General features: G+C 38.5%; 1 protein-coding gene across 1 annotated transcript in view; it reads right to left on the bottom strand.

The window, feature by feature from the left end:
- The window catches only part of PTPRQ (protein tyrosine phosphatase receptor type Q), a 271,650-nt gene extending 257,620 nt beyond the window's left edge, over positions 1-14,030 (bottom strand). Inside the window, exons 1-4 of the mRNA XM_075859391.1 lie at positions 13,959-14,030; positions 4,669-4,829; positions 3,711-3,822; positions 1,467-1,693 (exon numbers count right to left, since the gene is read on the bottom strand). Coding sequence (XP_075715506.1) covers positions 1,467-1,693; positions 3,711-3,822; positions 4,669-4,829; positions 13,959-13,983 — 525 coding nt within the window. The 5' untranslated portion in view covers positions 13,984-14,030. The remainder of the gene's footprint in view (positions 1-1,466; positions 1,694-3,710; positions 3,823-4,668; positions 4,830-13,958) is intronic.
- Between the last annotated feature and the right edge of the window lie 2,381 nt (positions 14,031-16,411).

The raw sequence follows: 16,411 nt of genomic DNA, 5'->3' as shown, positions 1-16,411 counted from the left end.
GGGCATTGTGGCTGACATAGAGGCATTGTGGCTGACATAGAGCCATTGCGGCTGTCATGGGGAAATTTTAGGGTATTGTGATTATAATGTTGTTGGTATAATCTGGGTATGTGGAGTAAAAGCAAGGAGCCTGGGCAGAAAACTCAGCAGACGCATGTCATAGCTGGAATCAGCGTTCATGCTGGTCTGGACCAGATAGGAAAGACGGCAAAAGTAAACCATTACAATCAAAGCAGTCGTCACGTTGTATTTAATTGTTGTTTATTCTGTTACTGCACATGATCAGTTCTGAATTACTATATTTGCCTAGTTTAGCAACGCTCCTGCTATACAGAATGCCATGTAATCAAAACAATGCTACATTTCCAAGAGATTGTCTAGGGAAGAGCACAATGGCCTAATATTTTATGCATTGAAAAACTGTGTTAACTCCAAGTATTACAGTTAAGCCTCCAATAAATAACAGCAAAAACAGTGCCACTCTTGTTCATAGGTTGTGTCTGGTACTGCAGCTCATCCTAATTCAAGTGGTTTCAATTTTTTAACAGTTTGTTATGCTGTAAAGTCACATTCTGTCACACTATTTTACAAATAGAGTTGAATGGCCCTTTACTTGAATTTTGTCAGATTTCCAGTAATAAAAATCTATGAGCTGTGCCAAAGGGATTTAATCACTCTATAGAGCCCTTTGAATTTGGAAATCATAGACTTTACCACGTGATCCTTACATGTATTTATGATACAAATATAGACAGTTGGTAGAAAACACATTGGTATAAAAAACATGAAAACATCTGTCCTAAAGGTAAAGGCCAAGAAAGAATAAACTTCTGGGTTACATGATTTACACTGCACTAAGGGATCAGCTTGTGTTTTACTTTATCATGTAAATTGTGTCATTATAAAGATTATAATAATAAATAATAATCCTATGTGAACAACCTGTAAATCTTCCTGATTTATAAATAAGGGACTTGTTTAGTCCTTGGTAGGGCTTACACAGAAAGCAGAGGGCCCCAATGCAAAAATACTATATGGGCCCCTTACCCAACAATAGCTCATCATAGAGCGCCCTATCTCTCTAACAAAACACTTGCTATGAAATTCATGAGCTCAGTCCCTTACATGCAAACTAATAGATCGTAGGTTTAAGATAGCAGTGGGCTCCCAAACATTCTGGGCCACGGTGGAGTCTCACAGGTGGCACATATGGTATATCCGCACTTGGTTCTTGGCATACTGTAAGTTGGCTAGTCCTGCCTTGTTTGTATCGTTGTACAAAGTAAACCTTACTGCCAGGCACATTTTATCCTCATACTAAGAATATTTCAGGCTATCACATACTAGCAGGTGCATGAATTAATTTTTCTATTGTCTATACATGACTCATGTATCACTCTCTCAATCAAATTTCTACAGGTGAGATTACAGTTTTATGCATTTCATAAATTGCAGGGAGTTGGTACCTTTATTTCATATGTTGTTCCAGGAGTCAGACTGGTCAAAAGAACCTCCAGACTGTCAGGTGTTGTCGCCACTTGGGTGTATGATGACTGCATCCATGGGCAAACCTCTCTGTAAATAACATAATATGCTACAATCTTCCCATTTGTATTCCGTGGAATAGACCAAGAAAGCAAGATTCCTGCAGATCCCACTCGTTCTCCAGCTAAGTGATCAGGTGGTCCTGGAACTAAAATGACAAAACACAAGTTAATACAATGACCTAAAAACATTAGAGACTATTAATTCTCTCCGGAATAAAGGGAAGGCAGCATTTGTAAGACAGATTGGCTGTTAACATCACTGTTTTCTTCCCAGTACGGACTTACAAAAGATGATTAAATACAGGAACTTGAGAAACATTCTTTACCCGGAATGTTAAATATGCAATGTTGTAAAACTATGCAGAATAGTTTCACGTTGATGCCAGATTGGTTCTAATATTTATACGTTTATAGGAAGAGATTTTAATGACATTGGTACGTGTAATCGTATGTAATAGGTTTCCTCAACAATTTTTGGCACACACCTCTCCACAGAGCGCAGAGTTGCATCAAACCTGGACATTTGTATAAACATTCTTAAGACTTTTGGCAAATGGTTTATGTTTTGCTTTTACACAAAGTAGCAATTTGCATTATGATAACGTGCCAATCTACATGATCACTAAATCCTTCTGGGCTGACTCGTATCACTATACCCTTATACCCTACCCTTAATATGACTAATGCATAAAGGAAAGCCATGTTCTGGTAGTCACACATTATGGTCAAATAGGAAAAGTAAGGGAGCTTACAGGTTCACACTAGCGTTTGTTTGTTTGTTGTTTCCCACAATTGTTTTTCTTTTTGCTGATCTAATCAACGTATGCATAAAACAATATTTATTTTTTTCCAATCAGTTTTTTTCAGCGCCCAATGATATAGGTATTAGTGTATCTTTGAAATCTAAAATTATTTTTAACTTCATGTTTCCACAATTCTTTGTCTGTTCATTGGATAGGTTTATGAACAGCGTCCAAATAAAGTGGGCCAGACAATACAGAGGTCAAGCACATGTCTGTTTTAGTTGAATTGAACACAATGGTGGCAGGAAGCATGGAGACTATATGCATAGTTATGGATAGTGTATATCCAGTTGAGATCTCCAGATTAAAAGCTATTTTGCAAAACAAAATTAATTCTAAATAATTCATAAGAATAAAAGAAGTGAAATATATATATATATATATATATATATATATATACATATATATATATATATATATATATAGATCTATATATAAAAGCAGCACTGTTAGGGCGCATTCAGACGTTGCAGAATTGCTGTTGAATTCCGCTGCGGACAGTCCGCAATGGAATTCTGCAGCAGCCGTTTTTTACATTTCTTAAAATACATTTTTAGGAAACTTAGTTCAGACGTTGCAGAAAATAACTGTGCTGAAATTAGGCTGCGGTGCAGAACTTTCCCTCCGCAGCATGCTCATTACATTGCGGAGAAGAAGCGGAATTTCACTGCGGATTTCAGCCTTTGCAATGCAAAAACTGAAATCTGTGGCAAGTCCGCTGGGATATCTGCAACGTCTGAATTACCTGTCAAATATGCAAATGTTGGTGCAGATTCGTTGCGTAATTGCCCCAAATCTGCACCAACATTTGCAGCGGAAAAATTCCGCCACGTCCTAACATGGCCTTTCAGATGAATATAGGGCGCAATATCCTCATCCGGACACGTGACCAATGTCCCAAAATTTGTAACAAACTCCAAAATACAAGGCCGCACTCCAGATTTTATGAAAAATAGGATCACTTTAATCATCACATGTGACATTTCAGCCCTACTCCATGGCTCGAGAAAGGCCCCTTGGAGTAGGGCTGAAAAAGGTTGCATGTGGTGATTAAAGTGATCCTATTTATCACTAAATCTGGAGTGCTGCCTTGTATATTGGAGTTTGTTTTATTTTATATATATATATATATATATATATATATATATATATATATATATATATATGCCTACATTACACAACAGCTGGATACTGGGTGTTTTCAAGTCAATTGAAGGAGCAAGCCTAGATTTTTGGATACAGTTAGGTCGGTATGTTATAAAGATCTATCAATAATTCAGTTTGTGTGTACATTCAGAGGCGTGAAAATGCAAGATCCCACCCAACTCTAAAACACACAGATAATATAAAATAAACTTACTGGTTTCGTTAGTCATCACCAACTTGCTGTCTGGGGAGCTGAAGGCTGAAGATGACACTGAAGAAATAGTTACACTATATTTGGTACCAGGAACAACGCTGGAGACATCTGCCTAAAATGCCAAACAGACATGTAGTAAGTGAAATATGAAGTGCGATGAGCTTAAAAGTACCAGTCAACTCAGGAACTGCTGGCATCACGGAATCCCAGGGAAGCAGCAAACTCCTGACTTGCATTTCCACCGTGATGGATGATTGTGTAGGTAAAAACTCAACGGCAAATATTTCCATGTGAAACTTTTACCCAAGAAAGAACTGAAAAACTTCACTTGACACTCAAGTTTAACTTGCCTTCCCTGCCTAGATCTATATTTTTTTTTGCTTACCACAAAAAAGGAAAACAACCACAACAAAATAATGAAAAATATGTATCAACAGAAGCGGATAGTATAAAGCAGCCTACCTGAACATGTGTAGCTCTCCACAGAAGCAGCACAGAAGCAACAAAAAAGGTAATCATTATTTTCCTCTCCAGAAAGTAGAATTGTTCCTATGTCTTTTTGATGGTCGGAGGGAAATGTTGCCTGCATTAATGATTTAGGGCAAGGTCTGCCTGCACAGTGCACAATTAATGAGTCTGTATTACTCAATAGCACTCCCCTTTCTTTGTTAAACTATTCATGAACTCCTGGGTGACTGACTGGAGTTTCATGATGGACTTAAAAAAAAAAAAAAGTATAATAATTGTCGTTAAGGTAACAACCCCCTCATGTTGACAATTTGCTCTCACAAATTTAGCATAGAACATTTCAAAGGATCCTATGATAAAAAAATAAATAAATAAAGCAAAATAATAGAAAAAGCCATCTTTACGGTTGGTCAACTTTGCAAAGAATATTCCAATGAGCTCCGAGTATGAACAAAAGTTGCCCATCCACGTACTATAATGAAAAACATACCTGATACTCCCCACCTCCAAGATCTCTGACAGTAACAAAGCCATGCTGAGGAAAGAGATCCACTTGATATCTTTCCACCCGCCCGTGAGGTTGCCTCCAGTATACTGAAAAGGAGTGTGTTGAAATATTGAAGGCAGTAAGTGCTATGGGGCCTTCAGGTGCTAGATAGAAAGAGGAAGAAAACAGAGAAATATAACGGTCTATTTATGACACTGTTTACCAATGTGTACACATAGCAGAGCTGAATTCGTCTTTGGAGCTTTATGGTTTGTGGGTAGGAATAACTCTATTGCAGTCCTATTTAAAGCCATATTGTGATATCATGATGAGTTATCCAAAATGACAAACTCAGCTCTGCTACATCTTTGGCATTACATTTATAATCCAAAAGTTTGTTTAGTAGTGTAATGTATAAAAGTGTATTTTATAGGTACCTTTGTGTTAATGACTACTAGTAAAAGCCATAATTCACGATGACACATTTAAGCTGTGCTTGTATTTCAATGATAAGAATTATGAGACCACAAGGTGTTTAAGGGGGATTTTAGCTGTACAGACTTCAGGGTGGCATCACAAAAATAAGCCCTGTTAAGTTTTGGGCGGTGGGCAAGAATGTTCATAATGGCACAAGCCTACAAACATTTAGTAGGTAACCTCTATATAAGTCTATGAGTTTCATAGACTTGTATAGAGAAACTGGCTTCCGGTCCACACAGAAGACGCTGTGGGTATTGGCGAGTCAGTATACGGAACATGTGAGCGCGGGGGAGTCGAACAGAGCCTGCATTTTGTATAATAGACTCTCAGTTATCAAATAAATATCATTTACATGTGCAAGATGCCCATTAAAAATGGGCAAAGAAATACAATTTTTCATGGGAGTTCCTCTTTTAGTCGTATATTGGATTACCATGAAATAATAATAAAGAAGCTTCCATGGTTGGATAAATTTGTTGTATGCGTATCCATACAGATTGTCTAAGGAGGGGATACTATAAAGACAGAAAGAAAAACTTTGTATCCAGTTGTTATAGACGTAATTAAGACATGTCTCCCTGCGCGCAGCAGTCTCTAAGATTAGTGCCCAGGAACCATGTTTTAACACACTTACCTAAGACTCACATAGAAACAATAGAACCCCCTTAACAGAGCAAATGAGAAAACCCTGCAGAAAGTGATGCAGACAGAGTAAAAGGTTGTTCTATCTATCTATCTATCTATCTATCTACACTCCTCAACATTGAAATTACAACACCAAGAAGGGCAAGCCGTAAAGTTATGCAAATCGAGGAAGTAGAAGGTGTTGCTAAGATCTACATATGATCACATTATCAAGCACCTAGCTCCAATCTGTGGCATGTGGAAGGGGCATAAAAGCCAGATTGAAACCAAAGTTTTTAGCCACATGACCTCAAAAATCGGATCAAGTGTGGGATGATTGTGCGATGCCTCCTGTTTTGTCGACCTGCCAGTTATCGCCACTTGTTGCAAACTGAGAGGGATAAAATCCTTGAACTGGGAGACCTTGGATTATCACTCCGGCAGATCGCTACGTGCCTAGGCCGAGATGTCAGCATAGTTCAATATCGCATGTCCCGGAAGTTGGGAGAACAACAACAAACAAGAATGACAGCAAGACGTGCACTGAAATGAACCTCTGCACGGATGGATCATCTGATTGGAAGAATGGCGCGTAGTGATTCATTCTGTACTGCAAGTGAAATTGGACGTCACATCCCAAGCCTAGAGCGGCAACCAATGTTGACGCAGACTATCGGAAGGCGTTTGCACAACATTGGGCTACGAGCCAGATGTCTAGCTACAGGTGTTCCATTGTCCACATGCCACGGCTGTCAGAGGCTATCATGGTGCACAACAAGACGGCAATGGAGGCTGGAATGGAGGTCTATCCTCTTCAGCAATGAGCCCCGCTTTTTTCTCGGATGCAATGATATCTGGAGATTGGTCTGGAGACTATCTAGTCCCTGGATTATGGTGTGGGTGGCATAATATACGGTAGCCAGACCCCTCCAGTTTTCATTTTAGGTACACTAACAGCTTGGCATTATATTGTTTAGTCGTGGAACCAGTGGTACGGCCATTTCTCTAAAGTGTCCCAGTAGCCGTTTTTCTACAGGACAAAACCAGGCTTCATGTTGCGCAGTGTCTCAGGACTTGTCTCCCATCTAGCACATATGGGAGTTCATTGGTCGGCAATTGCAAAGGGAGCTGCCAGCAGCCCATCTAGATGATTTGCGTGCCCAAGTACATTCAGCATGGCATAACATGCCTCAGACAACCATTAATAACCTCATTGATAGCATGCCAAGGCGTGTAAGTGCATGTATTTCTGCGAGTTGCACTCATACTTGATACTAAATAAATCAAGATATTTTGTTTCCTTTTTTTTTTTTTTCTCATTTGCATTTCATAAACATGTTTATTGATCCTGTGATTTCCACATTTCCAAAACTTTTCCTCCTTGGTGTTGCAATTTCAATGTTGAGGAGTGTGTGTATATATATATATATATATATTTATATATATATATATATATATATATATATATATGCACAGGACCTGCATGGGGGCACATAGGGATTTGTATATAGGCATTCTGTGAGAGAACTCTCCATGAGGCACCGGATTATCCCCTAGAAAAAATTCTATAATAATATCTCAGTAATAGGACATGCAGTGGAACATACCACAATCAAAAACCTAAGTGCGTCTCCTAAGTTGTACATGGAGGTACAATATGGGTCCATGGTTATGTATCATAGGCTCTACAAATAAATGACAATGTTTTTTGTTTAATGATTCTTTTAAAAAAATAGTTGCACTTAATTTCCCATAATAATTATTTATTACCTAGCCACAGAATAGGTGATATATATCTGATCGCTGGGGGTCCGGCAGCTGGGACCCCCACCTATCACGAGAATGGGTTTACCTTGCCATTCCTTGGAGTCCCCTAGTAATGGAGCAGTAGTGTGCATGCTCGGTCACCGCTCTCTTAACTTCCATGGGGGCTGCCTAAGATATCGCTCGGCAGCCCCACAGTAATAAATGTAGAGGTGGTCAAACATGTGCACTACAGCTCCATTCCTATGGGGCTACCAGGAACGGCAAGTTATGTTCCAGCTGCCAGACCCCCACCGATGAGATATTTATCGCCTATTCTGTGGATCAGTGATAAATAATGATTATGGGAAAACCCCTCTAAGCTTCGCAATCCATTGACTGTAAAAGGAGAAGTTTGAATGCAGTTACATCTCCATAAAAGATCTCATCACTGAACTACATTGTCCAACCTGCCTGAAAGCCAGGTTGTTCACTGGGGAGTTATCATGGCCTGTCTACATATTATTCAATATGTGCCTATATATAGTAAACTGTTGATGGGCTGACTTCATAATTTTATATCAATATTCATCAATTTGTCTCTTCATTTGCTTTGGAAACACAAGAGGATGCCATTAACTTGTCGTTTTACAGAGGCTGGAGAGCCACAGGTTGGAAACCACTGTTGTAAATGTATAAAGCATATTCGTCCCAATTTTAAAATATAATTCATTGGGTTTATACACAACAGGGCAAAATAATGTGAAAGTTCTTACTTCTGTAGTGAATAGCAGGAATGATATGTAGATATCTAGATAGCACAACCGAGAGCTCCAAGCATAGGTTTATTAAGCCATGTCTCTTCACCGTGAGAGGGAAAGATCACATTGGGGAAGTCTATGATTTGGTCCCATACTAGTATCCAGAATAAATTGACTTTATAGAGCTTTAAATCATGTTGACATTGCTCATAGATTTCTATCACCGGGAATCGTACACATTCTAGTCAAAGGACATTGAAGTTTGTTAAGAATGTTGTAGCTATCTTTCAAGCTCTGGAAGTCATTGGTGGTCCAAGTTCAGACTCCACCATTGTGATCTTCTCACTTGATTTTTTTACACATCAGTAGATAATTTTAGGTGTTTCCCTTTTGAGTGCAATACCATGCAAATGTTAAAACTTATGACCTAATGAATGTTTCATTTCTCTTGGTCTGCTCCAGGGATTCTGAAACTTTCTCTAGTGAGGCCCCACCAGCAAGAATTTGGTGACGCATGGACCTCACTAGTGATCAATGTCTATGCCAAGATTAAGGACTCCTGCACACGGCCGTGTGTACAGCCTGAGTCCCGTCCGTGATCCGTGAAAAGATAGGACATGTTCTATCCTTCCATGGATCAGAGAGTTGGGAACGTTTTCACGCACCCAATTCACCCACTGAAGTGAATGGGTCCGTGAAAACTATCGGGTGCCACTCGGATGCCATGAAAAATGAATTTGCAAGAACCCCTAAAATATTGCTCAACTTATCTTTCATATCTTGAATCCATTGTTACATTAAAATAAGAACAAATGAGTCAATAATGTTGATAAACTAGAGATTACTGCAGCCAGAGTAGGACATGACCACTCCTATCAAAACGGACTCCCCCATTGCACTCACCAATAACTGTGGCCCACCTCAAGAGTTTGAGAAGCATTGGCCTGCATGATACTTAGCCAGTTATTTGTTCTCCAAATATATATTTTTTTACTATAACTAGCAATACCCAGTCACCAACATGTATGCAAATATACGCATATAATTCAATGCTCTCCCTTTTCCCACACCTCAGCGTTGTGTATATTAGGGTGCATTCACTCACATGCTATATCCATACTGAACATTTCTTGCCAAAAAGTTGAGGATTTCATCAGAGAAACTAGGAAAATATTTTTTTTTTTAAAATATGCTATATATTGGCCCATCCGTATCTTAGGACTAGTAGGAAAGCTTTTAATGTTTTAAAAAAAAAAAATAGATTCTTTTATATATATATATATATATATATATATATATATATATATATATATATATATATATATATATATATATATATATATATATATATATACATAAAACCATTTTTAAAACAAATTTTGTATTTGTAACAGTTTACCATGAAATGCATCCTGACATGAACTGTCTCAAGTTACAAGTGCTATGATAATAACTGTGTCTATCTTTTTTACCAAAATAAAACGTTCACAGACCAAGCCTGACACGTATTACTGTCAACTTAACTGTTTGTTTTTATAGGGCTCATGTATGAAGCTTTGTTTGTTAAAAGAAACAAATGGAATAAAACATTAGAAAATATTGCAGACATCTTCTATACTGTATTTATCAATGTATTACTCCACTTTTTTCCAGAGATGCTGACAGCAAGGACACACATACCATAGAGGAAAACAATGAAACTACTATGGGGCCCCATGGTCTCAGGTGGCCCAGAATTAATTGGTCCCATCCTTTCTGTTACTGGGTGACCAGGAACCTGTGCAGGATTCACCGCTCCAGAGAAACTGTATTGTTAGCAAATAAGGAGGTGAGGAATTGGCCCAATGGCGATGGAAAGGATGTGGAGGAGCTTATGTCTAACAATGAAGAGGCCCATTGTGATCTGTGCTATGGTTTCCCTTCTCTTCTATTTAAACCACTACCTAACAGTTGTACAACAGGGTGTTATGCCCGCAGTTGTTGACTGCCGGCATTCCCCTCTTACCGGCAGCCACGACCGCAGGACTATTCTTTCCCGCGGGCGTCTCGCTTCCCAGTGACGCCGATGCGCACTGCTCTCTGCCTCCTCCTCCTCCCCCGATTGTGCCTGTAGAATGCACGCGTGCACCAGTAAATGTGTCCCCAGCCTATCCCTGGATACCTTGGACTATTTAAGGAACTCATCATCAGTGCCTGAGCAATGTTGTTACTAGCACAGTGTTAGTCTGCGAAGATTCCGTATCCGTTTCCTGAAACCTGTCTGTGACTATGCTGTATCCTGAGCCCAGTGTCCGTGACCACTCTTGTATTCATGTCAAGTTCTGTATCCTGAGTCCAGTGTCCCTGACCAGTTCGGCTTCCAGTAATCCCGCAAAAACCTGCTTAAAGTAATCCGGCACCAGCCTGCTTCCAGTGATCCGGCACCAGCCTGCTTCCAGTGATCCGGCACCAGCCTGCTTCCAGTGATCCGGCACCAACCTGCTTCCAGTAATTCGGCACAGCCTGCTTCCAGTGATCCGGTACCAGCTGGATTCCATTGGTCCGGCACCAGCCTGCTTCCAGTGATCCGGCACCAGCCTGCTTCCAGTGATTCGGCACCAGCCTGCTTCCAGTGATCCGGCACCAGCCTGCTTCTAGTGATTCGGCACCAGCCTGCTTCCACTACCTGCTATCAGACTGTGTCCAGCCTGCCACGAAGGTACCATCTACCTGTGACTTTTCTATATCTGTCTGGCCAGCAACGGAGAAGCCCAGTGGGTTCACATCCACAGTGGACGTGACACAGGAGAAATTACTAAGCAGTCACAGTATACAAATATATGTCCAGCAGTTTCCTCCAAGAGAGTAAGCATTTATATATATAGGCAGAGTTTCCCTCAGTTCAAGTTATGAAGTATTCTAAAGATTTAGGCGCATCTTTATCAAAACAAAAGTGTCATATGAACACTGTTGTTAGATGACTGTTTTTTTTCTATACTGAAAAAAAAAATAGAAAAGTGTAAATGTTTTCATAGCTGTTATTTTTCTGTAGGAAAAGTCCATTCTAGGAGAAAAAAGGTGAAACAAAAGTAATTAAATCAAAAATAAAGAGCACTCTGGAAGGACTTGGTGGGCTTTTTCTGCTGTCACTAATCTATTTTTCCATTATATAATTTTTTCCATCAGCACCATGGACAGAGAAAGGGACAGAAATGTAAAAACAAGGGTACAAATGGTGTTGTATGAGAGGAAGGCTATTTATATTTATTGGTTTAGGTTACATTAGAGTTCGCAGAGAGCTGTCGCCATTTTTTTGTCTGCTATCTATCTATCTATCTATCTATCTATCTATCTATCTATCTCATATCTATCTATCTATCTCATATCTATCTATCTATCTATCTATCTATCTATCTATCTATCTATATATCTATCTATCTCATTTCTATCTATCTATCTATCTATCTATCTATCTATCTATCTCATATCTATCTATCTATCTATCTATCTATCTATCTATCTATCTATCTATCTATCTATCTATCTATCTATCTATCTATCTATCTATCTATCTCATATCTATCTATCTATCTATCTATCTATCTATCTATCTATCTATCTATCTATCTATCTATCTATCTATCTATCTATCTATCTATCTCATTTCTATCTATCTATCTATCTAAAATTAAGTGTTCACATTTTCCAATTTAACTGTGTACTGTACTGATTTTGGATTGTAGAAATGTATTGCATTGTCACAGGCTTTCCAATATAAAACTCTCATATGAATATTGGCATTTATACAACTATTGTGTAAGACAATAGTCTTTTGAAAAGCTTTAAATAGGATTTATAACAATATAATACATGTTCTATGTTGACTTTAGTTTATTTTATTATTGCTATTATATTAGGGGACCTTTTTTTTCACATTTTAGTGCTTCACAACTGATCTAAATGTATTAGAGAACAGAAATCTATAAGAAGAAAAAAGATTTAAACACTTGCCCATCAAACATGGCAATTTCTCTGTCCCATTAACACACGTAAAAAACAGATCTGTAATGATCAGTCAAGAATAGTTTCTCCTGCTATTAAAGTATTAAAGTAGTAAATCACTTTGTCTAATGCAATCTAATCCCGACTGATGTAATTTTATGCATCATATTTTATGCATTTTATTTGTAACAAAGTATGTGAAAAAATACATAATAATTTAAATGTGAACTAAAAAATCAAACACTAAACAACTCCTACTTGGTGTTGTCATAGAAATACCCTGTAGTAAAGGGGATGTCCAGATTCATCAATGAATGTTGCTTTTTAGTATGATTAAAATGTTACAATACACTTTCTGTAATAATTTCTCACGGTTTTCAAAATCTCTGCTTGTTGTTATTCAGTAGGAACATTCATTGTTTACTTTCAGTAGATAAAATTCTGTCCATGGTCATGTGATGGACACACAGGTGCTGGGATCATTAGAAGACACAGCTCTGATACACATACTGTAACGAGCCGTGCACCTGTGTGATCATCACATGACCATGGACAGGATTTATCCACTGGAAGTAAACAATGAATGTTCCCACTAAACGACAACAAGAAGAATATTTGAAAACCGTTAGAAATTAATATAGAAAGTATATTGGAAAATTGTATACGTTTTATGTATACAAAAAATAACATTAATTTGCTGAAATCGGCATTACCAGTATTTCCTATTATAGTAGTGTAGGAAATCCTTAGATCAACAGAATACCCACAGAGAGAGGCACAGTCCCCATGTCTCCTGCAGTCCCGTTACCATGTTCTTCTGCTTCACTTCATGCACAATATCATATTATGATATCATATGATACGTATAACTTCACATTTCATGGAGCCATAATACAAATAAGAAGTCTAAGGCTATATTCACACAGTTTTTTGACGAGTTTTTTTTACGCGGAAACCGTGCCAAAAAACGAGTCAAAAACGGCCCGAAAATGCCTCCCGTTGATTTCAATGGGAAGCGGGGGCGGTTTTCTCCCGCGAGCGGTAAAACTGCCTCGCGGGAGAAAGAAGCGATATGCCCTACCTTCGGGCGTTTCCGCCTCTGACCTCCCATTGACTTCAATGGGAGGCAGAGAAAGCGTATTTCGCGGCGTTTTATGCTCGCGGCTCTCAATGGCCGCGGGCAAAAAACGCCGCAAAAAAACGCTGCGAAAATCGTCGTGCAGGGATAGGAAAATCTGCCTCAAACTTCCAAACGGAATTTTGAGGCAGAAATTCCACCTGCAAAAAACTCAGTGTGAACATAGCCTAAGGAGCCCTACTGTATCTCCTAATTCCCCTGATTTTATATGCAGACATGCAAAGGTTTTACTGATAAATTCTGTATGAATCTGACAAAAGAAACAAATTGTGGTATGCTACATCAGATGCTATATTACAGAGCTATTCCCTGTATTACAGTGCCATATGGAGGCACTGGTACTTGGAGTGCCTAGGACTTCGTAGTTTGATGCCACAGCGACTCTGTGTGTTTATTTACAGCCTTCATGCACACTGCTCTGCTGGCTCGTCCCAAACAAACAAGAAATGTTTGTTTTGTCTTTTATGTAAGAATCTGAAATTCGGATGTGTTTTATGGTCTGGTTCATCTTATAGACAAAAACAATAATAATATAAGATATGTGGAAATAAGAAGTCTGAACAAACCTGCTATCACCTGTATAGATGACATATCACCCAGAATGTTTTCTTTCACCCTCTGAACTGTGAAATTATAAAGTCCACCAGGATAAAGATGGGTTATTGTATACTCGGGCTCTTCTTTGGAGATGTTGAACTCCCTTGCATATGTTTGGTTTTTAATTAGGATTCTGTAGTGAGTAAAACTGCTTTCAACGGGGTCCCATTCCAGAGTAGCAGAAGTGGTATTTATGTCTTTAATAAATAGCCCGCAAATTCCAGGAGGTCCTGAAGTTAAAAACACACAAACAAGAACACAAGAAGGAGTGTATTCTGAAATTCGTATCATTAAGCCATGCAAATGTATCAGAGTTTTAAAAGGATTTTCCCACCAAAGACTTTTGTGGTATATTTACAATATAGGAAATAACAGTCTGATCTATGGAGGTCTGACCACTGGGGGCTGCATCAATCACAAGATTAGGGCTGCCAAGTCCCCAAATCCCATCATGCATGTGCTGTCATGTGCCATTAAAGTTAATGGGAGATATCGAACAGACGCCTGAGGTTACTCACTTACTGGTCAGACCTACACCATTTAGACTTTTATGCTATATCTTGTTAATCTACCTTTAAAATAGATTAACTATTTAACTATTTTATTTTATTAAAATCACACCTCGCATCACTAATCAATGCATACATACTTGCATGAATTCCAGCATACAAATTTAAACATATATGAATACAATATAAAAACATGCACTCCTTCTCTTCATAGAACTGCAGGGATAAGGGGAGAACCACTGGTTAAGTAGCTAATATACTGAAATAATGGCAACGTCCCGCCTTATGTCAACAATCGAATTAACAATATTATATCTGGACTCTACAATGCAAGTAGCAGGAACTTGAGTATTTTTTGTGCAATGAACCCCTCTGGTCTATTGAAGACACCTTCTCAGAGTGTTGGGCATAAATGACATATCAAGATATCTGCCCCAGCTATAATGCGATATCAGATGACCTGTTCTGCTAATTCTAAAGTGCTGTGTTTCTTAAATTAATCATTGAAGAAAATGCTAAATCTCAGTTAGAGGTTAATACAAAATATAGATGCATTTTTTTTTACCATCCAAATTCGGGACCCCTTAAAATTTCTTTCTGATAAGAGGCAGGTCCAAAGATTCTAGCAGAGATAGTCAAGTTTAGTACAACCAGGTATCCCCCTTAGCAAGTACAGCACAGAGGTACATTGCGTGTCTGTATAAGTATTGAATGGGGGCTACGACACCAACTCTTAATGCATGAACCATAATCCAGACCTGATCCTAAGGAGCTGATGCGCTTTCCTGCATGGCCAGCCATGGGTATGCGGACCTTTTGCCTAATGAGAACTTTAGAGAATACTTACTGGTGCTAACTCTTTTCAATATAGGGACACTAAATTGTTCTCCTTTAATTGTTTGAACTTGAAATATGTAGTCTTCTCCAGGCACAAGGTTATTTATCACTGCTTCATTATCATCCATGAGTAACATATAAAATGTTTCTTTATTGCTTGATCGATAATTTAGCTGTCAAAAGATAATGTTATTTCTATCAATTATTTATCAAACACAGATAAGAAATATATAAGAAATATACAGTCCTTGCAATCCTTAAACAGGCCTGGAAGTACAGAAGTAGCAGAGCTAAGTGTATTTGACATAACTTATCATGAGCGTTAACATATGTAATATTTGTGGTTTTATAAAGGGCTGCAGCTAAATACACTTTTTCTGTGGTTGTGAATAAACAGAATATTCAATCATTATCTGACTGCTTTGCCTGCCTCTAATCTAAGGGTATGTGCACACACACTAATTACGTCCGTAATTGACGGACGTATTTCGGCCACAAGTCCCGGACCGAACACAGTGCAGGGATCCGGGCTCCTAGCATCATACTTATGTACGATGCTAGGAGTCCCTGCCTCTCCGTGGAACTACTGTCCCGTACTGAAAACATGATTACAGTACGGGACAGTTGTCCTGCAGCGAGGCAGGGACTCCTAGCATCGTACATAAGTATGATGCTAGGAGCCCGGCTCCCTGCACTGTGTTCGGTCCGGGACTTGTGGCCGAAATACGTCCGTCAATTACGGACGTAATTAGTGTGTGTGCACATACCCTAAGTATGATGGAACAGGCTGAAAGGAGTTTGCCATTTAGCTTTTGCTGTTGTCTTTAAAGGAACACTGGGTTATGCGAAACCTGATTTAGACACATTAGTATAATATTAGAATTAGATTTTTTTTCATTTAATAATGCCATACAATTAATTAATAATGAGTTAATAAACTATTATTAAAATATATTAATAGTGCCACATTAGAGAGGAGACCACAATAGGAAAATATTATTATTTTTTTATTTTCATGGACGCAGACATAACAAATCCGTGTTGAAAGTATATTTATCATATGCTATAGGCTCCTA

This window comes from Rhinoderma darwinii, chromosome 3 (assembly GCF_050947455.1).
Source record: "Rhinoderma darwinii isolate aRhiDar2 chromosome 3, aRhiDar2.hap1, whole genome shotgun sequence".
Lineage (NCBI taxonomy): Eukaryota > Metazoa > Chordata > Amphibia > Anura > Rhinodermatidae > Rhinoderma > Rhinoderma darwinii.
Note: the sequence above shows the minus strand (reverse complement) of the source record. Positions and strands in the feature narration are given on the sequence as shown.